The sequence below is a fragment of the Cryptomeria japonica genome, chromosome 11, assembly GCF_030272615.1.
Source record: "Cryptomeria japonica chromosome 11, Sugi_1.0, whole genome shotgun sequence".
Lineage (NCBI taxonomy): Eukaryota > Viridiplantae > Streptophyta > Pinopsida > Cupressales > Cupressaceae > Cryptomeria > Cryptomeria japonica.
In genome coordinates, this window is record NC_081415.1 from 59,165,183 (window position 1) to 59,190,353 (window position 25,171).

The 25,171-nt window shown below is 37.9% G+C and overlaps 1 protein-coding gene across 2 annotated transcripts in view; it reads right to left on the bottom strand.

Moving 5' to 3' along the window:
• LOC131051356 (molybdenum cofactor sulfurase) overlaps nt 1-25,171 on the bottom strand; it is a 385,620-nt gene that overhangs the window by 146,689 nt on the left and 213,760 nt on the right. For both annotated transcript variants that reach the window (XM_057985836.2, XM_057985837.2), the window contains 2 exons: nt 626-751; nt 129-206 (listed from right to left, as the gene is read on the bottom strand). In XM_057985836.2, the coding sequence (XP_057841819.2) occupies nt 129-206; nt 626-751 (204 nt within the window). The remainder of the gene's footprint in view (nt 1-128; nt 207-625; nt 752-25,171) is intronic.

The window sequence follows — 25,171 nt, forward strand, 5'->3', positions numbered from 1 at the left end:
TTGATGGCAATTTCAAATTTCACAATGAATTAAAAATTGTATTGTACAACACTTTGTAGAGTATACAAATTTAAAAGTCATCAAACCATGCAAGCACTATACAACAATTATTGATTCGACTATCATACCTCGAAGTTAGATTGCATATCTATGTTAGTCAACTCCAGGTATTTTGAACAAGCACCAGGGTTGCAAAAACATCCTGTCTAATGAAGAGAAATCATATAAAACACTTAATTTAGTCAACTTAATAAATATTACACATCTTATCATCGTATCATGTCCTATGTCTACAATAAAAAATAACATGTTGTGTACCCCATACTAGTATCAGCAACTTATGATTATGTAAGTGGCCAACACAAACTACATGCTCCTAAATAGCCAAAAACAAATGACAAGGAAAATTTGCAAACATGAAAAAGCTAGGGTGTGACAAAGATTATCTACTTCCTTTGTTTATCAATTTCAGGTCTTTGGTTTCCTTATTTTCTTGTCATATAATTAAAATAAGTATAAAACTTATCAAAGAAGCTTTGATTGGAAAATTAGAGACTAAAGGAAATGTCTTTCTTCATAAGCAATGATAACAAATAAGATTCCTATCACAATGAAAATTTCTTACCCTTAATTGGATTCCTCTAATTGATGCTAACTTTTCCACTTCACGATAACCAACCCAACTACTGTCTAGCCGTTTCATGTTGAAAGTCACAACGGGACCTTGTGCACAAGACAAGCCTTGATAACCCTACATGATGTAATAAGTAAGAGGCATACCAACTTCAAAGTTATTAAACAAATAAACTAAAACTACAGAATTTTAAGAAAAATGTAACTTTTAATTCCCTTGTGCATATATGAGAACAAGAACCTATAAAACTGAAGAAAAAAGAAATAAGAATTTAGATTCAAAAGGCTACAGAGAATGGTGTGAACATTATAAACTACTACTCTACAAGAAATTCATTCAAAGTGATTTTGATGCACATTTATGAGTAAAAGAGATGAAAAACTTCATCATTTTGCTAACTTAAAGTTATAAAGTTTATATAAATTCTAAAAGGAGGTCATGCCCTAAGGATAACATGCATAAGGAAAGGACCATTGAACATAGTACATACATACATATGTGGATGAGAGAAATACTATGAGATTTTAAAAGGCATATTCATTTTTCTTTCCTAAAGAATGCAAGAAAATGATCTAGAGAAAAAAAAAATCTAGAAGAAAGGCATCTATAATCATAATTTGTGATTGATAAAACATGAATGTACACACTACCAATAATGTTTCTATTGCTCATCAACATTAACAAGAAATTTTTATGACCATATACAACAAGGTTCCTAATACATGCATTTTCCATCCAACAAAGAAGGTTCTTATGCTTTTGAACCATGCTTGATAACAATCTAACAGAGAAAAAAAATATAACATGTGCATATACTATATACTTTCAAGAATGTCTCATGAACTTAATGTTAGGGTTTTAAGGCAGATTAGAGCAATAAATAATATTAAATATAATACAGAATAAGTGAGGCAAAAATAACAAATCACAATAACACAAAGATTCAACATGGTTCCCCCAATGTGCGCTACACCCACCAAAGAAACAGTCATCCACTTCTTTTCTATTACCCAATGAAGAGAAAATTACAATATGATATCCATTCGTAATACAATGCCCTCATAAAATAGGGTTTCCTTCTAGGACAAACAAAAGTGCACAAAATATTCATTGTAGATATATGACCTAATGATAAACAAACAAGATTCACAATGATATCAATAGTAATTGATCTACAGGGAAAGCACAGCCGAAAAAGTCACCAAAATTTAAGCCCAGCAACATGATCAATTGCCACATACCAACACTTAAAGAAAAAGAAAAAGTTAAAATTGTCTTACGAAAAAGTATCAAACCCATTAAAAATAACAAAATTGCATGCATAAAAAGAATGCAACATTATCAAGATCAATTCTAGGTTCTATAAAATTTGTATGAACCTGGAGAAAGAAAGAAACAAGGAAATTGTATTTATGTCCATGACTTACCAAGAATTAGTCAAATGCATGGAAACATACATTAGGTATAATAGAAAAGAACTAGGGCAAACAGAGCATTATTCTTTAAGCAAATACAAAAAAGCAAGAAAACTAAGAAAGTAAAAGAAATAGACACACAATGGTTAATATAATAAAGGGAACCCCCAAACTAGGACAAGCATAAATAAATGTGACAAGAGAAGACTCCACAAAGCAATGGAACCAAATGAAAACAACGTAACCACGAAAATGAACAACCTTTTGATTGTAGACTTCAAGAATTGTGTAAGAACCCAACTTGGCTCTCCTCTGCTGACTGTTTCTTTTGAATGCAATAGATTTGAATTTGTTTTGGTTTTTGAATGTTTATAGATTTTTTGTGTTTTTTTTTTTGGTAATAATGAGCAATGAAACAATACTGGAATAAACTCCTATGCTTAAAATAATACTGGAACAATAATATTACTACTGGAATTAATTTACGAAACTATCAAGGGAATGTTTGTTCTGTTTTATGGCCAATATGCTTGGAAAACAAATTCATTACAATGTAAGATAAAAACCTGATTTTTCCTGTCCCAGTAGTTGAAAAAAATCTGCCAACTGCAAATTTTAATTTTTTTGAAAAAATTACTGTTCACGCGGTACTGTAGCAATCCGTACGGCGGCACTGTTCACGCGGCACTGTAGCAGTCCGTACGGTGGTACTGTAGCGTTTACTGTAGCGCGGGTACTATAGCAGCAATTGTATTTTGAAATGATTGCTTCAATTCTGATTTTTAATGGCTGCCAAATGAAACTGTAGGTCTGCAATTAATATATATTCGAAAATCTGCATACCCTAGATGTCTTCCCTTCTTTTTAAAGCCCAAATAGAACTCCAGAATGAAGCTCTCCTGAAATGCCAAATTTAGTGGATATTTCACCACCTCAAATGGTTGCAACACTGAAGAATTGTCGCTCTCCAATGGCTGACTGAATCAGAAACCCTTGGCTTCTTCTCCCAAGTTCATAACAAACAAATATCAATTCTCTGGATGGATGATATAAAATGAGCTCTTAAGTCCCTTCTTATTCTTTCTTATGAGAGCTCGAACACTTTCTTGGCCAATGTGGGATTAAAGACATATTCACACATTATAATATTAAAGTGACTTTATTATTATAAAGTTACTTTATAACTTTATAATAACATTAAAATATTTAAATAAATCACTTAAGTCACTTTTAATTAAATTAATTAAATATAAAGTCACCTTTTTTAATTTTATTTTATTTAATGACTTAATAAGAAATTAATTTAATCAATTTCTCCTTATTTCTCCACTTAGCCTTCGGAGAATGTAAAGGCTAAGAACTCCAATGAGATGCTAAAAAGGTGGGGACATTACAAATTGTTGGCAAAATTGGATACAGAACCAACTGACAGTCTGAAAAAGCAATGGTTCATTGAAGGTTTACTTCCATAATTAAGGAAAAAAATGAAGATAGTACCACCCTTACCCTATTTTGAATCCTACAATTGATCGACGGTCATTGAAAGTGAAGATAAATTGTCTTCATGCACTTTAAAAAAATAAAAGATGGAAGTTTGGATGATAATAGTGACAACGAATCGAGAACACTACAAGCACTTCAAAGGAACATGCTCCAAATTATGAAAGAATTAAAGGTGAAGAAAGAAACCAACAAAGAAAATAATAAACTAAGGTGTACTGAGTGAAAAATTGAGGGACACATGAAAAGCAACTATCCTACAAAGATGTTTTGTGAGATTTGCTAGGTTATGGGTCATTGAATAAAGGAGTACCCATACAATTTGAAGACTAGGAGTACACAAGTAGTCTTTACGTAGGGAGAGTAGTCCACTCTATTGAAGCCACTAAATGCATCTCCAAACAGTTATCAAAATCAATGAGGGTGAAATAAAATGCAATACGACTCCAAAAGACGTCCTATCATATAGTGTTGACAATGTAGTGAATGAGGACACTTCGCAAAAGATTGTCAGGATAAGCAAGAGAAACTGCAATTATTGCGCAAATGGTATGGATCTAGAGACCATGAAGACATAGGTTGACCAAAGCAGAAGGCTAGCATAAACCTAATTGATGTTGAAAACATAATGAAGTTATAGCCATTGCATGTGCGCAAGCAAAGAAGGCTATGTACCTAGACCCATGTACAAAGTAAGAAAGGCTTCATGAAGCAAGGGTTGAAGTGGAAAATGCTTTGGATAACGAACGTCGTCACTCAAATGTAAACACAAGTACAATAACAAATCAATTACAATCCAAGAAAAATATTGCAAGGCAAGTATTTCAAACTACCATACCAGTTAAAGTAGTGGATTTATTACAAAGTATTCTTGAACTTCGAAATGCAATTATATCAGGGGAGAACAAGATGGTGCATGCTATAGCCTGATTGGAATATGGTGAGAATGAAGATCCAATAACCAAACCTCCACTATCGAGCAACCAAGTGCTTGATCCAATATCACTGACAGATAATACGACAATGAAACATGGTGGTGAACACGGAGATACTTGGAAAAAAAATCACAAATACAATTGTTGATGGTGGCTCTAGCATGAATGCAACTCTAGAAGACACTTGAGAAGTGTTCATAAGTTGACCATTTGGCCTTCAACTTTTCAACTAGTGGATGCAGATCAACAAGGTATTAAGGTACTTGGATTTTTAAAGGGACAAAAGGCAATTATTGAAACCCAAGCATTTTTGTTGAACTTTGTGGTCATCTCAATAAGGAAAAAAGCGTACGATGAATTGTTCGATAGGGGTTGACTAGTAACAACCAAAGCCAATTACAACTAAAAAAAGAATATAATCTCCATCAAGAACAAGGGCCAAAAACATATTTGATTTGAAAAACCAAGCAATAAATGAGGAAGCAACTTCCTTGGATTCATTGGATTTGGACTCTTAAAAAGAATGGTTGGAGAGTCAAGGTCAGATGGAACCAATCAATGAAAGAATTCTGGAGTTACAATCATGTTCGATGGATGAAACAAATTTTCTTTGTGGCCTATTTCATTGGCAAATGGAGAATTATGAAGTATTTTGTTGACTTGTAATTTTCTCGAAGCTACAACTCTCAATGAAGAGTAACTGATGGAAGAATGAAAAATTACTGACGACATGCCACAGAGTACTAAGAACAATTACAAAAAAGAAAATGAAAATTAGAAAATAAGGAAAGATTCAAACAAAAGGGAAAAAATTGTATTCCAATCAAAATTATAAGAGGGACGATTATAAAGAACAGCCTGTTGCCTTGTAAACACACACGCCCATTGCAAATGGAGACCCCTCTTTTTCGCTTGTTAGCTTGGTTGTTTGGCTTAGGTTTAGTTATCTTGGTAGTAATTTGTATCTCCTAGCCCTTAGGAAGGTTGCAATGTCTTGATCAATCTAGGAGAAGATGTTGATCCATCCCTTGAAATAGGTAAAAAATGCAAGGTTTGTCCTTAGAAATGTACAACTAAATCAGGAATCCAAGTTTAAAATCCATAAATGAATGACCTTCAAGATGAGGAATAGAGGGCTTGATCCTAAGGAAATTTCACTTGATCAGCCAAGAAGAAAAGTTGTTGAGTTGTGAAGAAAAATTGAGATGATAAAATTCAAGATCATGACAAGGAGAATTCCTTGTCAAGGTCGGATTTAAGACCTTGACAAGAAAGGATAATGAGGTGAATTTGAATCCTTTGCACAAAATGAGGAAAATATGATAAATGTGAATTATGAAAAATTATGAAAAATTCTAAGACTTTCGACGAGGATCACTAAAAATTGTGTGATTTCCCGTTTAGGAACAATGCAATAAACCACAGAATGTAATGCTCCGATGCCCCTTGTAATGTCCCTTATTGAACAATATATGAATTATAGGACAATTAATGTCTAATTCTTATAATAAACTTATGTATTTGAAAATAAGAATGCAATTATATAATAAATGATAATGATCAAGCCACTGGCTGACTCTCATTATATAATTAAGATTATGCTTAAGTGAATTGATATCAATTTTCACTAAGTGCGCAATTACTTGCTGTTTCAAATAAGACAATATAAACATGCAATGGACTAGAAGTCGATATTGCCAATGGCAATATGAATGGCTGTATCTGATTTGGAATATATAGTATGCACAATTGATTACTGCTATTTCAGATCTGGAAATGATATTATGCAGGGTATATAGTGCTGTGTCTGATGTAAATAATCCTTGGCTTCATGCACACGATATTGGGCCCTCGGCCTGCTCTCCTTGATCTCTTCCAAACTGGAATAAGAAACAACATATATATGCAATCAATGCCTTGAATGAATGATGGGAATGTCTTATTATATCTGCATTCTTAAATGATAAGTCACTTAGTAGAGACATGTCCCATGTCCCTTCAAACTTGCCATTCTTCATAACAACTATTAATTGTTTCTTCATTATTATTTTGGTCGACAATTAGACTTTGCATTCTTTCACTATGATCCACACTTGTAATCGCTGATGCCTCCTCATAACTTCACTAGGATATAATATCGTGCCTCTTCATTAATATTAATTCCATCGGTAATGATATAGATTATTATAGTCAATATCGATTATTCTTATGTTGCTACTAATCATTAATTAGTTAAATCGATATGATAGGTTAAGGGATGTCATCCGCTTAGTCTCTATTTAACTATATTGCTGTTTAATGATTCTTATTGTCTTGCTAACATCATCTTCTTTCCTATCGCTTTGCCTCATACAAGTTGTTGTTTACTAAATCTTATTGATGTCAATAACATCAATTATCCTTAGCTGGGGAGGATCTATCGATCATCCTCTATCTCAATAGATACTGCTTAAGTCGCTGTCTTATCATTAATATTAATCGATGCTTAGTCGATTCTCTTATAAACAAGTTCGATCTGCATATTATCTATTGTTTGATATTTTGAACGGTATTATTATTCTCTATCATAGACAATCGAGCTATTATGATCATGATGCTGGATGATTGATCTATTTATCATGCATCGTCTTTTCCTATTGCTTGTAATATCTTGGATAGGATGTTCGTGCCAATGATGATTTGGATCATACATGGACTACTCGTTGAAAACTCGGCGAGTTTTGGGCTCAGGCGAGTAATTTTGCCATTGACTCGCCACAAAAACTCGTCGAATTTTTGGTGTGTTTTTCACAAAAACTCCGCAAATCTTCAGAAAAAACTCCACTGCATAAAAAAAAGAGGCCCAAACACATCAAAAAAATATCTAATTTTTTATTTTCAAGTCAGTCTCATTCTCTTCATCAAACTATATACATGAAATATAACATTTACGTATAAGAAATAAAAATGTGACTTATACTTTAAGTTATATTTCATGTATATATTGGTAGGATGTTTGAGAGTTAAATTATAACTTAAGGCAAAGGTTGGACGATTTATTTTAAAGGGATTGCTTAAGTTATATTGATATCTAAGTCATTTCCTTAGTTATATATTGGGCAATTTATTGTTGAGGAAAAATACTTTATAAAGTGAAATATTAATAAAGCAAGATGGACACCTTATGGAGAAATAAGTTAATTTTATAATATATTTCACTTATCTACCTTGGATGCCACATTATGATTTTATTGTCATTTTTAAAAAGTATATTTGCTCTTATAAGAAGGTCAATTTGGAGAAAGGAGAAATGAAATGTAATTTCAAAATAAGGTGAAGTGAATGTGCATTTGGCTTTGGCGTTCATTTGGAGGGAATGTCAATTTGAATTTGGAGACTATAAATAAGAGTGTTGGGCTCTTGTTTTTGGTATCCAAGAATTTTTATAATGAAATGCTGCCGAAATGCACAGTGAAAGCTTCGAGGACCGCTTACCTCCTAGCCATAGCTTGATTTCTTGCTTGCAATATAGCAACTAGTCGAGCCAGAGACTGATCTTCATTCAGAGGAGTGGACTGAAGATAATGTTGCAGATTTATATATTAGATTTCTGATTTTTGGGAGTGCTATAGTGTGTTCTTGTTGCTAGTTGCGGAATGTGCTAAAGTGGATTTTGGGTTGTAGGTCTCAGTGTGTCATTCTCCTCATTCTAGGTATTTCATCAATCTTTCTTTATGGTTTAGGCGATTCATTTTGCAAGTTTATAGAGCTTAAAATGGTGTTTTGGATTTTATTTTTGCAAAATCGTAACTTAGTTGGTTGTACCATGTGGCTGAGCGCTTTGGAATGCGTGCATAAATTATTGGGGTTGGTTTGTCATATTTTGTTGTCCTAGAAATGATCGCCTACCTCCTAGTGATCATTTGCTTTCAGTTTCATGCCATTTGGTTAAGAATTGGGTGAGTTGTGAGTGTTTTAGTGGGATTTGGTGTTGCTGGTTTGTGTGTTTTCAGCATGCTGGGAGTATATCAGAATTAGATTTTTTGGTGTTTGGAGTTGGTTTTGGGGTGTGTGAGTTCATTGGTGTGAAGAGAAAAGACTTGTTTTCATTTCTAGTTGTTGGTCATGTTATTGCACTTGGTTCATCACTCTTATATGCTATGATTCATATTGTAATGCTGGTAGTAGTACTAACAGCAGTTTCTATTATTCTTTCTTGTCCCACTACATAAGTGGAAGAGGCTGGCCTTGCCGCCTATCTTTGGAATAGTGATTTCCCTTAGATTGTAATTCATATTGTGCATTGTAAAGCTAGTTAGTAGTACTAATAGCTATCTAATTGGATTATTGCTCTTAGTCCCACTGAATAAGTGGAAGAGGTTGGCTTTGCCGCCTATTTTGAATATTGTAATACTGTCCTCCCTCTGCATAAGCGGTAGAGTTGATTGTAATTTCATTTCTAGTCCTCCCGCTGAACAAGCAGTTGAGTGATTGCATTCTTCAGTTCTTTAGCTTGTCCTTGGTTGGTTTACCGCCAACTGATTGCATTGTTTTCATTATCCCGCTGTATAAGCAGAAGGGGTTGGCTTGTCACCCGAAGATTGTAATCATTTTCAGTTATTGGCATCTAATGATCCCCTCGACACTGTATGCTCTCACCCTCTAGATTGGGCTCTCGGTGATTAGAAAGTGGAGAGTTACTTTCAGCAGTATTTGGTTTTCATTTCCTAACCATAACAAGTGTTGTGTTGAATGTAATTGTGGAAAAAAAATTGGGAAAAATTAAGGGGGATATTACACAGTGATTATTATTATCTTAGCAAAACCAAAAAACTAAAAATTAGTTGAGATTAATATTAAAATGAGACAACAATTATGAAAGGTTGCATCCATTTATGGGAAGGCAGTTGTTTCCAAAGGACGCCTTACTTCACAAATGATTAATATATATATACCGAAGAAGAATTAGAGAGAAAAGGTAGAAATGGAGAATTAAGGATTGGCACGTAAATTCATTTGACTTATTCCCAGAGGCATGAAATCCAAGAGTGCAACCTAACTACAGTAGTAGTGCAAAAGGCAGAGCCAACCATATCTTATTCACAACCTACTAGAACCAGTATTTATACAAATAAATATAATAAAATCTGCGGTAGAAACCACATAAGCCCAAAAACCCTCTAAGTTGTGTAAGATTCACAGGTGTAGGCCACTCCACAATTGCCTTAACTTTGTCAAAATCCATAGGCACTCCTTCAACGCTAATGATGTGGCCTATATACAACAACTCTGTCATACCCAAGTCAAACTTGGATTCCTTGACATATAAAGACTCTTTGCCAAGAATAGCCAAAACTGTATCAAGATGTGCAATTTGCTCCTCCCATGTTTTGTTGTATACCGAAATGTCATCAAAGAAGACTAACACAAACTGCCTTAACTATGAATGAAATACCCTGTTCATCGTGGACTGAAAAGTAGTGGGTGCATTGGTTAGCCCAAATGGCATAACCACAAACTCAAAATGCCCACAATGACAACAAAATGTTTTCTCAATATCCTGCTCCCTAACAAGAATCTGATGATACCTTCACCTCAAATCAATTTTGGAGAAATACTAGGCACCATGTAGCTCATCAATCAACTCATCAATCCTAGGGATAGGATACCTCTTCTTGATAGTTTTCTTATTCAGCAACCTGTAGTCAATGCACATCCGCAAAGTACCATCCTTTTTCTTGACCAAAACCACGGATGAAGCAAATTGGTGACTTACTAGGTCTAATGTGTCCCATAGCTAGCAACTCCTTAATAGTCTTTTCTATTTCATCTTTGAGCCGCTTGGGGTGCCTATAGGGAGTGACTATCATGGGCTTAACACCCTTCTCCAACTCAATGATGTGCTCTATCCCTCTGACTGGAGATCTACCAGGTGGAATCTCGCTAAAGACCTTATTACGCTTGATCCTCAACTTTTGTATGTCAAGAGGATCAATAGGTTTTTCCTTCTCTTCCTGTGTTGGCATTAAAACACATCCTGCTGCCCACTCAACCATGTCATGGTGCATGAGTCGTTCCATCCTCCTGAAATAAATAGTCCCGCAGCTAGTGTCTCTGAGTGCTTTTAACACATGAGTTTTCCCATCCATTTGAAATCTCATTTCCATCTCACGAAGGTTGAGGGTAAATATTCCTATGTCAGGTAACCATGTCATTCCCAAAACAATATTTGTCTCCCATGTTCACCACATAAAAATCTCCCTTGAAGTCATAGTTATTCAAGTGCATGGGCAGATTTGAAATCATTGTCACACTTGAAAGTGTAACCATCAACAACCTTTACCCGAATCCCCTCAAAATCCTCAGTGTGTATATCACGTCTCTCAACCAACCTTGCATCAATGAAATTATGTGTTGCACTTGTATCAAGCAAAGTGATGATCTTTTGTCCAGCAAGAACTCCACGCATCTTGAAAGAACCTACGCACTGAATGCTAGTGAGACGAGCTTCCTTGAGCTTCACTTCGGTCTCCACTTCCACTTCATGTTCGGACTTCTCTAACTCAGAATCTTCGGTGTTTGATTGCTGATCAGAATTTGAGCCTTCATAAAAAGCCCACATAGCTCAATTTGCCTTCCCCTTAGGCCTCAAAGGACAATCATGGTTCACATCATATGACCCTTTACAATAGAAGCACAACTTCTTTTTCCTCAAGTCTTTAAGTGTTTCACGATCCAATAAAAAGGTTGATTTCCCCTTTTAATTCATCTCGTCTTCCTTCTTTGGGAAATTCTTGTTGTCTCGATAGAAGGAAGATCCTTTTGATGTGAACTTGCTTGAAGGTGCTGCCAATTCCATACTTTGTGCCTTTTTCATTGCATCCTGTAGTGTTGGTGGGTCAAAGGCTTTTAACCAGCCTTTCGATCGTTCCATCAGTCCCTCAGTGAATAGCACCACCAATCTTCTTTCACCAATATTAGGAACCATAACTGATAATCTCTGGAAAAATCGGCAACATATGTTTCAAGAGTCCCATGTTGCTTCAATTGTACCAATTCGCGGAAACTTACTTCAGAGTCCTTAACATCAAATCTTTCAATCAATCTATTAGTAAATTCATCATATGTGGTATGAGATTGTGACCAAGAGTAATCAAACCGTGGTACCACCACTCATGAGCAGCCCCTTCTAAATGTAGTGTAGCAAACATTATGGCATCCTCCTCAGGCATTGGTCTCAATGACAAATAGTTATCAAGATTTTGCACCCATGCCCTAGTTGTACACTTATTACTCCAATCAAAATATGGCATTGTAATCTTACCGAGAGCTTGGTGATAATCTGTTCTTGGTGTGGCATAATGGTCATTTCTTCCACCATTCCTCCCGTTTCTTTGATTCATGAATTGATCAAAGGTCCATTGCTCTCTCAAATCCGGAGGTAAAGTGCTATATTCTAGGTAAGCTTGCCTTGCTTCGTCACCAAAGGGAGCAGCTGCTACTACCTATGGTTGTTCTTCCCATGGTGTAAAAGTAGGGTAGAGAGGCCTAGAGGCTGATCCTCCAGTGTTAGCAGCTCGCTGTACAGACCTTTCCCCATCAATATTCCTATTATTTTCATTATTCCCACTATGTTCAGCTGTGTGATGTTGATGGAGATTATTATTTGTTTGTTGTTCCATCTTTGCTAATAAGTGTGACATCATGTCAAGCATGGTGTCGAATTTCTTTTCAATTCTTGCATCCTTGTCTTCTTTAGCCATAGTCTTAACTGTTTTGCCAGTATTCCTTTCCCTTAAAGCTTCTGAAAATGTCTCTACATCTGGCACTTGTGGATTTTGATACTGCTATCTTCTTTGTTCCCTGTTATAATACCTGATATCTCTTGCACTCATCAAACATTTAACTGATCACAAGGTGGCAGGATGATAGCTCTGATACCACTGTAATATCCCTTGCCAATTCTGATATAGAATTTCTGATTCTAGGCCTCTGAATATTTCATCAAACACTTTGCATATGAATAACATAAAACTTCAAATTTGCTTCTATGGAACTAACTTCAATTGGCAATGATATTGTTGCTTGCAAGTAACTTCTAAATTGTCTAAATGACCTCCTAGAATGGATATGCAATAGTTCGTGTTATTCTGATGTATATACATGAATTAAATGCAAGAAATGAACACCTACAGCAGTCAAGTATTTTCTCAAACAATTGGCATGCAATTAATTAATTGAAGTAACAACATATGGGCTGAATGCTACCTTATTCCTCCTTAATATTGAAAGCAATTGACTGATTACAAATACTTAAGCAATGGCCAAGACTCTTGGCTTACAATAGAATATTATTCAGAAATTTCTGAGTACTAATGCCAGCCCATTAAACCATACCCACATGACTGAAAGTTGAATTTAAACAATGCAAAATGCACCTGGATGAAGCACCTGGGTGTGAGGATGAAGAAGCAAGCAATATCAATTCACTTTGAGCTCTCCTCTTGCCAAATCGACCTATTCTTCAAAATCACCCCTGTTCTGATATGAAAGCCAATAACAAATAAATACCTGCTTGTATGTCCCCTTCTAAGCATCAAGAAGCATCGTTGGCTTCCCCCAAGGTGAACGACCCAATCTAGTAGCAAAATCGATGCACCAAATGGAAGTTATGAGAAAAATCGTAGCACCTCTCTAACTGTTATGAAGTCTGAAAATTACTGAGATAAGAACTCAGAACAAGGTAATCACAATCAGCATTTTAGATAGCAAAAATTGTTGTAGACACTAACGCCAAATGCTTCCAATGTTGTCCAAGTTGAACCCAAGCACAATTTGGCCTTTGGCCACCAATGGAATCCAAATGAAAGGACTGAATTATCCTTCCCAAAGCTCCAACCCTTCAATGGGTCATTCACCACCTCAGTTATGCCAATCTAAGGGAGTTTTCATTCCCAAAGATCAATAGATAACCTGCAGAAACCCTAGGCTCCACAAAGCTCGATATCACAAGAAGATGTCAAGTATTCAATGATCAATCCATGAGGCTCGTCCCCTTTTATCCTTTTTCACACATGAATCGGCCTCCTAGACGATTCCATTTTAATAAAATAATATTTAATTGTTCCCTTTAAATAATATTTAATTGCACTTCAAAAAATATTAAAATATTTTTATAATATAAAGTGCAATTATGAACTTACGTGACATCTTACATGAGAACACGTTATCTCACCATAAAATCATGTAAAATAATACGTGAAGCCACAAGTAACTGCCAAAACGACCCTCTCATCAACTCCTTGGCCTACGAGGGTCAAATAATAGGCCAAACTCCATGAATGTTTGCGCACTAATTAGAAGGGGACATTACACAGACCTGAAGGCGATTTCCAGCATACAAGAACAATTTTCTTCAAATGGATAATTTGCAAGTACAAGTTTCAAGCAAGGAGAAGGTGAATTTTGCAAATGAGCAATCAGATCTTGTAATGTGCCCTAATAGGAGGCTGCCAGTTTCCCAAAAATTAAAATATATCATGAAATATTATTATGACTTAAATTTAGTTATTGAGATTAGAAAACATCTAATCCCTCATAAAACTATTAATATTGATTATTATAAGGGTTTTCCCTCAATTCTTCTCAAACCCTAATGGAGGATGGTGGAATTACTCTGCTATGGTGCTTCGAAACTGTCTACAAGTAGGCTCCCTCAAGGTTTCAGGAACACATGTTCATGCCCATCTCAGGACTCTCCCTCAAGACTTCAGAAATATTTGTCCTTACCCCATCTTGGGACTTACCCGTCTTGTGACAAAATTACTCTGCCTCTCCCTACACAAACCCCCTATCCCTACGTAGGCATTAGCGGAAGACTAAGGACTAGCGCATTAGCGAACGATTAAGGAATGGGCTATTAATATAATAGTCTTTCATGTACTATGAATGTATATGAAATTAAGTATGACTGTCATACATATTGCAGTCTATATTAATATTACTATTAGATTCTGCATAAGACATTATCAGGCTTCATATGCTAAGCATACATATTAAGGACATCCCCATGCATACCACCAAGTACAAGGATGTCACTGCCTCTAACTTAATAACAGTTCTGATCTGATCTGATCGATGGTAATGTCACTGGATGCTTCAATTCCTTTCCTTTATATCTCTCAATGTGAGGGAGAGGTCACACATCTTCATCATGTATGCCCTTTGGCAAGGGACACACCCTTTGAAAAAGTACAACTCTTCAATATTTCTGCCCTTTGAAAGCGACGCAACCTTTTACAATCAGATCTGCACTTATTATTTAAATCAGATCTGCACTTCTGATTCCCAATTTATCCTCCCTTCGACTGAGTTCTCTTCTCCCTTTTCTACCTCATACGTTGGGGGAGTCACAACTTATCATTTCATGACTTATGACCATTCATTAACTTTAGTCTAATTTTAATTATATTCTTTTACATTTTAATTTCATTTTCATTTTTATTCTTTTGTATTTTAATTTTATTATTATTATTTATTTATTAAATTATATTTCAAAGTGGGGACATTACAGATCTGAACTGAAAGGGGGCAATTTTGGAGGGTATACAAGCAGATCTGAGTGAAAATGGAACATTTTTTCAGACCTGAAACATTATTTCCAGAATTGTTAGGCATTTACTGTAATGTCCCCTACTAGGATTTGGACTACTTTAACCACAATTAATCTATTTCAAAGTACTCATGACTCAAACTAGCTTGATTAAGAGTCAAGTCTATCTTAACATGAAACAAATCTGTGATATTTTATCTCTCTTTATTCTATCAAGTACTTGCTAATTTACCATACTAGATAATTAGTCTTATTCTGATTCATTTATAAATCATTTACTTGTTAACTAATTGCTAGTTATATGAATTATTATGTATTACTGTAGAACAGTTTCTAAAAAATATTACATTAATTATAATTATTATATTAATATCTATTATTATATCAATATCCACATTTATAACCCTTTTATTATTCCTTATTCTGATTTGAGTATATATATACACTTATATAATTAAATGAATTCAATAATGCTACCTCTAATTTATATATTTACTAATTACCAATTCTATAAACTACCCCCTGCTTGAAAATATTAGTTATTAATATATTAAGTGGTTGGTAATGGCAGACAAATCTGACACATGTCAGATCTGGTCTGCCACTGTTATGAAATTATGTATTATTATAATACATATTGCAGTTTATGTTTGTATTTAAATTCTGCATAGAACATCATCGGGTCTCAAATTTTGAGCATTCATATTGAACACATTCTCATGCATGCCACCCAGATCAAGGATGTTCACTGTCTGTCAGTGAATATGGATATGTGCATGATAAGAATCTCCTCCTCCCTTTTTGATGCCTTTGTTTGACCTCTTATATCCTTTACAAAGACTGTCCTTTTGGATGTGCCTCTTCATATTATACGCAAATCGGTTATGTGCATAAATGTAATGTCCCCACCTTTTTAGCATCTCATTGGAGTTCTTAGCCTTTACATTCTCCGAAGGCTAAGTGGAGAAATAAGGAGAAATTGATTAAATTAATTTCTTATTAAGTCATTAAATAAAATAAAATTAAAAAATGTGACTTTATATTTAATTAATTTAATTAAAAGTGACTTAAGTGATTTATTTAAATATTTTAATGTTATTATAAAGTTATAAAGTAACTTTATAATAATAAAGTCACTTTAATATTATAATGTGTGAATATGTCTTTAATCCCACATTGGCCAAGAAAGTGTTCGAGCTCTCATAAGAAAGAATAAGAAGGGACTTAAGAGCTCATTTTATATCATCCATCCAGAGAATTAATATTTGTTTGTTATGAACTTGGGAGAAGAAGCCAAGGGTTTCTGATTCAGTCAGCCATTGGAGAGCGACAATTCTTCAGTGTTGCAACCATTTGAGGTGGTGAAATATCCACTAAATTTGGCATTTCAGGAGAGCTTCATTCTGGAGTTCTATTTGGGCTTTAAAAAGAAGGGAAGACATCTAGGGTATGCAGATTTTCAAATATATATTAATTGCAGACCTACAGTTTCATTTGGCAGCCATTAAAAATCAGAATTGAAGCAATCATTTCAAAGTACAATTGCTGCTACAGTACCCGCGCTACAGTACCGCCATACGGACTGCTACAGTGCCGCGTGAACAGTACCGCGCGAATAGTGCCGCCATACGGATTGCTACAGTACCACGTGAACAGTAATTTTTTCAAAAAAATTAAAATTTGCAGTTGGCAGATTTTTTTCAACTACTGGGACAGCAAAAATCAGGTTTTTATCTTACATTGTAATGAATTTGTTTTCTAGGCATATTGGCCATAAAACAGAACAAACATTCCTTTGATAGTTTCGTAAATTAATTCCAGCAGTAATATTATTGTTCCAGTATTATTTTAAGCATAGAAGTTTATTCCAGTATTGTTTCATTGCTCATTATTACCAAAAAAAACACAAAAAATCTATAAACATTCAAAAACCAAAACAAATTCAAATCTATTGCATTCAAAAGAAACAGTCAGCAGAGGAGAGCCAAGTTGGGTTCTTACAATAAATAATAATGGTTAAGCATAATCGCATCCTTTCATTAGTTTAAGGGTTATTGATTTGTCTACTGCCTTAATGGTTAAGTTCGATACTTATTTTTAATCCTTCCAAATCGCATATCACCCTATGCTTGGTTGCTATTCAAAACTGCACCTTTCATAATCGTGTGTATATTCTTATTGCTTATACCTTAATGGCCGTCATATGTAAGGTTCGCTCAACACAAATATTCTGAATAACGGCTGATTAGTTTTTGTCAGTTTCTTCCGTATACGATCTTGGCTTGATTGATATCCTTCTGTTTGATAAGTCTTAATTGCTGATGAATATATCATTATCGAGCACAAATAATTGTTTGTTACAATCATTAACAATCTGTCTCTTAACTTCGTCTTTGCCCCCCTTCACAAATAATAATCTCTATCCTAACAGCTTAATCAATATTCGTTATCATCGTTCTTTGTGGTAACAAATAATGGCATCGCATACCTTTCCAGCAAGGATTATGGCTTCGTCAACTCTTAATACTCTGATGTAATATGTCAGCTAAGTGCTACTATATGAATAATTAACCGATATTCATCGGACTTCATGTTATTACTGATGAAGTATATAAGAGAATTTGTAATATTAATAAGAATAAATATGTAATATTAACAAGAATATTAATAATTAATAAGCAATGGTATTAATAATTGTAAGTAATATTTAGATAATGATAAATTGTGGACAATTCTTTAATAGGAGTGGGGAAATAATAATAATCTTTTAATAATAAGAATATACTGAAATGATTGAAGTAATAATGAGCATAATATAAGGGTCATTATACTTAGTTAAATCCTATTTCAAAATGGGGACATTACATTTACAGATTTCAAACATCATTATTTCCAGATTTTGGACATCACTTCCACAAGGGTTCCAAGTGAAAAATGTTATTTCCAGATTTTAGAAGGGTTTGGTGAAGCAGAATTTGTGAATTATTGATGTCCTTTTAAGATTTGTTTAGCAATTTCTTCTTGAAGAATGATTGTTATGCATCTTATTTTAAGGATCTTCAAGATAAATTGGAAATGCAAGATTGGGCTTGCATTTAATAATCATGAATTTCTTGAATTTACACTTCAGGCAATTTCAAAATTAACATAATTTTTTCATTCATCACTTTAATCCACGGGGCTTTCTCTATTTTCAGGAATAATTGTATGGGATGATGATGGAATGATGGTGAATGATACAACAAAATGAGAGAGATCAAATCCTGCAAGGAGGCCAATAGAGGGAAAAATCAACAATGCGCGGGAGGACCAAAAACATCAAGATCAACATATTCAAGAAGATGAAAGTAGGACATCACAACATGGAGAGTTTAACAATGACAAGGAAATCAAGCATTTTCAAGACAAAGGATTCAAAGGATCAAGGACTCAACAAGATCAATGTAAGACGACATCAAGATGCACAAGCACAAGACATTACAACATGGAGGACAAGCTCAAGATATTCAAAGAAGATGATTGGGATATAAAGATAGCTTCAGGAGAGTTAATCAAAGTTGGAAACTCATACGATGGAGATATAAAGAATAATGATCAAGATCATGCAATTTGGGAATACGAACCATCACAATCAATCAAAAGTTAGATGATGTTGAGTATCAAGAGATATTGCTAGAGATGCAAAGAATTCTTTGTGATGAAGGATGAAGTTTACAAGGCATGCAAGTTGAGGTGGTGCCTACACATTACCAATTAAATAACGATAAGTCGGCATATCCAGATTCATTAAACTTGACTCATCAACAACTGGACATGTGGATGCATTGAATGAAATGTCATCATCTACTCGTTGTTGTCGAGTAATTAAGCATTAAGGTAAATTGTGTTAGCATTGGCAGTTAACCCGTCGATTGTCGGCAATTGGCATCGGGTAATTGACCAGACTCCTTTATATTGTATCTGTTTCCAGTCTTTGGGAGGTAATTGTAGTCGAACATATTGCTATCATTGTATGTACTGGCTTATTATGAATCAATAGAATACTTGTGAGTTCCATATATTCTGTGTACTTCTGTCATTTATGCAATGTCTTAACCTGACACCCTACGAGGAAAACATTTGGCATCGTTGCCTAAGTAAAAACCTGGGAGCAACGGGAAAAGGACGTACTACATGGCACATGGATAATGGGACAACCATTACCAGAAGGAACGAGTGACCCTGACAGAGAACCCGACGAATTGTTTGAGGGGGAAAAGACACTCACGAAGGATTTCTCCTGTATCCTACAGGCGGCAATCGAAACACATGTACGGAGGGAAGCCACCGCCGAAAATGTCCCAAAAGATGCTGTGTGGAGTTCGCTCAGAGTAAGCCCTGCTGTGGATCGATTGATAAGCCAACTGCCTAACCTTTTGGCACAAGGAGTTTTGGCTCTCCAGAACCGAAGGGAAGACATCTACCGAGAGAACCAATGGCAGCAAATTCTACAAGAATTTAGGGAGCGCCAAGAAGAGGAGCGCAATACATGAACTCTGACGATCAGCGAGAATAAATAAGAACACCCCCATTGTAATGAGTATGTCAGTGACATACATTATGTACAAGGGATGAAGTAATAAAAGTTTTTTTTGTTTGGTTGTGTACATGGTATGTGCTTGCTGTGTATGGAAATGATTTATGCCCAATATACTAAATAAAGACAAAAATAAAAAGATACAAAGTGACGAATGGGAAGTGGCACAAAGAGCATTGAATCTCAGACAACAGATAGAACGAAGGCGTAGGCTAAGCCAGCTTGCCGACGGACGACCGGCCGAGGGGTTGCTCGAAGGGAACCGAGGAGGTGTCACGGAGGTTGCGGAGGCAGAGATAGACGGAGAGAATTACACTCTCTACACTGTTGTAGGGTTGCCCGAAGGGAACCTAGAAGAAGTCACGGAGGGTGTCGAAGGAGAACTCTACAGTTTGCCAGAATACCACCATAGGATAAGAAGTCGCGAAGAGTTGCTGGAATAAACAAGGCGAAATCTAAACCTGATCGACGCTACCAGAGACCTACTAAAGAACTTGTCCATTTCAGAGGACAACCAGAGGGAGACAACCAACCGGAGGGAGACGACTAAAGGTGACGGTATGGCCAAAGGTGCTGAGGGAACACAAGGGTACCGTACAAGAGGCAATTTGTTCGGTTCGGGGTCACCAACCTTCTCCGGAAGACCCATGAGTGGAGGGTCAAGTGCAGGAGGCGGAGGCGGAGGATCACCAGGTACAAGCACACAAGGCATCAAAAGAGCAAGACCCAACGGTGGGATGGCAAGTAAACAGAAATTGCCAAAGTTCACAGGGGATGACAAGGAAGACCCCGTACGGCACTAGCGTACATGTGAAACTATTTCGTTCGCCAATGGAGTGACGGACCAGGATGAGTGGGTACAACAGTTCCCAGCCACGTTACGCGGAGTTGCCATAGATTGGTACTCCGATGTTGACAAGCAAAAAGTGGCCACATGGGCCAATCTACAGAAGGAATTCAAGGAGGAGTTTCGGTTGCTCCGTGATGACAATGAAGTCGTAGCCGAGATATATAGTACCAAACAAGGTCCCAAGGAGACAGTACGGGCATACAGTCGGAGGCTGAAAGAACTGCTAGGTAAAATGGAAAGCCAACCCGCAGATGGGTTGAAGAAACGATGGTTCATTGAAGGGTTGAAATCCTCCCTACGGAAGAAGATGAAAATTGTACCCCCGACGTCATATGACGACACCTATAATAGGGCGATGGACCTCAAGAGCGAACACAAAACGTCAAAGAAGAAGAAAAGTAATATATACTCATCCGACGATGATGAAGACTCTAACAGGGAAAGCAGCAACGGTGGCGAATCGAGCAAAAAGGTGCAAGCACTCCAAAAGGACATGGAACAAATGCTGAAAGAATTCAAAGCCATGAAGGGGAGTACAAGTAAGACTGAAGAAAACGACGTGTGGTGTACGGACTGTAGGACAGACGGACACACCAAGGGGTCCTGCCCCAAGAAGGCTTTCTGCGACATTTGTCAGATTCTCGGACATTTGACAAAGGAATGTCCCTACAATATGAAAACCAGGAGCCAACAAGTTCTCTTCACGCAAGAGCAGCCGGCCGCCAGAACTTCGCAAACTGCCAACAATAATGCATCATCTGGCGGATACTGGAACAACCAGCGAGGGGGGAAGGCCAATAATAACAATAATAATAGGGGCCGGATCCAATATGATGCGAAGGGACAACCAATGATCCAGTGCAGAGCCTGCAATCAATGGGGCCAATTTGCTAGGGAATGCACCTCAGAAGAAACTCCACAAAAACTATGCAAATGGTGTGGGCCTAGAGACCACGATGATGGAACTTGCCCAAAGTCGGGAGTGAACCTGCTCAACATTGATAGGACGGAGGAATGAGTATTGGCAATCACACGGTCACAGGCAAAGAAGGCCACATACACGGACCCCCGCACGAAGAAGCAGCGGGCGCTAAAGGCGAAGGCTGAAGTGGCGAAGGAAATGTTGGCACAAGGGAAGACTCAGGAAGCGGCAAATACTTCCCGCTCTGAGGCTGAGGAAAATATCCTGAATCAAATGCTGCAGATTGAAGTACCTGTGAAGATGAAGGACCTCCTAGAAACGATGTCGCAATTACGTACGACACTCCTACATACGGTGCAAGTAGCCCCACAGAGTCGGGTGACCTAGAATACGGATGTTCCTAGCAGAACACCAGTAGACCCATTGGTGCTGACACTATACAGTGGTTGGCACCCGACAGTGGTAGAAATGGGAATACTTGGCACCATTTTGATTGACACCATTGTTGACGGCGGGTCAGGAGTGAATGTGCTTTCGGAAGAAACCTGGAAGAAGCTTGGCAAGCCGACACTATGGCCGTCAACCTTCAACTTACTGGGAGCATATCAACATGGTATCAAACCTCTTGGAACGCTCATGGCGCAACAAGTGACCATCGGGACACAACCATTTGTCCTCGACTTCGTGGTGATTCTGCTCGCCAAGAAAGGATACGACGCCATTCTTGGCAGAGGGTGGTTGGTGGCGGCCAGAGCGAATCACAACTAGAAGCGTAACACGCTGTCCATGGAGAAAATTGGGCAAAAATTTATTATTGACCTGAAAACACAACTCGTGAGTGAAGAACTTGCATCAGAATCGAAATCGAACGACAAGGGCAGAGTTGACGAAGGAAAGTACAGAAGGGAACCGGATGAGGAAGGCGTCCTGGGAATCCAAGGATGTTCGGAAGATGAGACCGATTCCCTTAATGGGCTCTTCCACTGGAGTTGTTGTATGGGTGCAACATGTTGGAGGTTGATGAGGAGCTGGACGAAAATGAATTTCCGCCAACGTACGGGGAATACACGGAAGGGTATCCTCCCGTCAACGAGACACCAGCACATAGGTTTGACATGACAAAGCCAATCTAGTACGAAGAGTCTGTAAAACCTACAAACCTCGGCACGGAAGCAGAGCCAAGGAACATCCTAGTTGGCGACGACTGGAATCCAGTCTTGAAAGCGGCCGTATTTAAAATATTCGTAGAATACAACGATGTATTTGCCTGGACATACAAGGACCTCAAAGGGGTGCCACCAGAACTGTGCGTACACCAAATTTCACTTGTACCTGGGGTCGTACCTGTACGGAAGAGGTCGTACGGAATGAATAAAAACTTTGTTGCGAGAGTGAATGATGAAATCGAGCGTATGCTCGAAGCCGGGATTATTTTCAAAGTGCATACCAGCGAGTGGGTATCGCCCATAGTGATATACATCCCTTAAAAAGGAGGCAAACCAAATCCGAATCTGCGTGGATTTCAGATGCCTTAACGCGGTCACCATAAAGGACCCGTTTCCAATACCATTTACGGATAGCATCTTGGAGGAAGTGGTCAGTCATGAAATTTATTCATTTATGGATGGATTTTCTAGGTATAACCAGATATCCATTGCCGAAGAGGACAAATTTAAAACGACCTTCATAGTGGAAGATGGCGTGTATGCATATAACCGAATGTCGTTCGGGTTATGCAACGCACCAGCGACATTCCAACGAATAATCCTTCACATATTTGACAAGATGTCAGTAGGGAACTTCAGGGCGTTCCTTGACGACTGTTCCATCTACAGTAAGCAGGATGCACATCTGGCCGCACTTGGCGAATGCATGGAGAGATGCAGCCGAGCCCGCCTAGCACTCAATCCCAAAAAATGTAGATTCATAGTGCCTCAAGGGAAGCTGTTAGGACACATAGTGTGTAAGGCCGGACTCAAGACTGACCCGGACAAGATTCGGGTGATAGTAGAAATGGAGGCACCGGTAGATGTCACGGGAGTCAAATCCTTCCTAGGACACATAGGGTATTACAAGTGGTTTATCAAAAAAATTGCTCAAGTATCCTACCCTCTGGACAAGCTGACGAGGAGGTGAATGGTACGCATGGGGGACGGCTCAGGAAGAGGCCTTCCAAGAACTGAAGTAACGGTTGGTAGGTGCGCCAATCCTGACATATCCGAATTGGGACAAAGAGTTCCATGTACACGTCAACGCATCAAATTTTGCCATAGGGGCCACACTGGCGCAAGTTGGCGATCACGGGCTGGATCACCCGATATACTTCGCGAGCAGACTCCTGTCAAAAGCGGAAAAAAACTATAGTACGACAGAGAGGGAAGCCCTGGAGATGGTGTACTCCGTCCAGAAGTTTAGACATTACTTACTGGCCACGCCGTTCACATTCTATGTGGACCACCAAGCGTTAATGTAACTGGTGAATAAGCCAATCATTTATGGACAAATCAGCCGATGGTTGTTGCTGCTGCAGGAGTTTACATTTAACATTATCGTACGACCTGGGAAAAGCCATGTGATAGACGACAAGCTATCTAGAATCAAGTCGGGGGAATCAGCGGAAGGAGTAAATGAAGACTTCCCGAACGCCCACTTATTCCCCATTGTCGTCCTTCCTGCCTGGTATGCAAGCATGGGGGAATATCTGTCGACATCACAATTCCCTAGAGAGATGCCACCAAGGGAGCGAAGGAAGCTCGTACTAAGGAGTAGGATGTAATGGCCTTTTGTATAAAATGGGATCTAACCAGGTCCTACGACAATGTGTCCTGGAGGAAGAAATTCAAGGTGTTTTACGGGAAGCACATGAAGGCCTGGCAGGAGGGCACATGGGGCCCGACACCACGGCAAGGAAAGTTCTATTGGCAGGGCTATGGTGGCCAACACTGCACAATGACGCCCAGGAGTGGGTGACGAGTAGTGACACGTGCCAACGGGCAACGAGGCCGCTGAAGAGGGATTTTATGCCCCTCAACCGGTCCAATGCCCAGGAACTGTTTGAACGATGGGGGCTAGATTTCATCGGACCTTTGCAGGCAAGTCGAGCCCGACGGTGCATATACATCGTGGTGGCCACAGAATACTTGACCAAGTGGGTCGAGGCACGGGCTCTGCCAAACAATTCGATCGTCAGTACGGCAAGGTTTATCTACGAGCAAATCATTACATGGTATGGGATTCCAATCCAATTGACGAGTGACCAGGGAGGACATTTTGTCAATCACATAATCCGGCTGCTCACGACGGAATTCAAGATATTCCACTCCTTATCAAGCCCCTACTATCCTCGGGCGAACGGGCAAGCTGAGGCGACAAACAAAATAATCGTCTCTGTGATTTACAAGTCTTGCGGAGTGGAGAAGGAAGATTGGGAGGAACGCTTATCGTCGGTATTGTGGGTGTACCGGACAACGTATAAGGTCACCACAGGACAGACCCCCTTCCAGTTAATGTTCGGGCAGGAGGTGGTGGTGCCAGTGGAATTCATGGTGTCGAGTCTTCGGATCGCCATTGACAACAGAGTAGACCACATGGAGAGTCTCCGAGAGCAGTTGTACGCCTTGAACAAATTGGATGAGCGACGAATGATGGCTCAGTGAGCGACAAAGATGGCACAGCAAAGGCGGAAAACGTCGCACGACAAACAGCTGCGAAGAATGCAGTTTACTCCCGGACAACTTGTGCTGAAGTT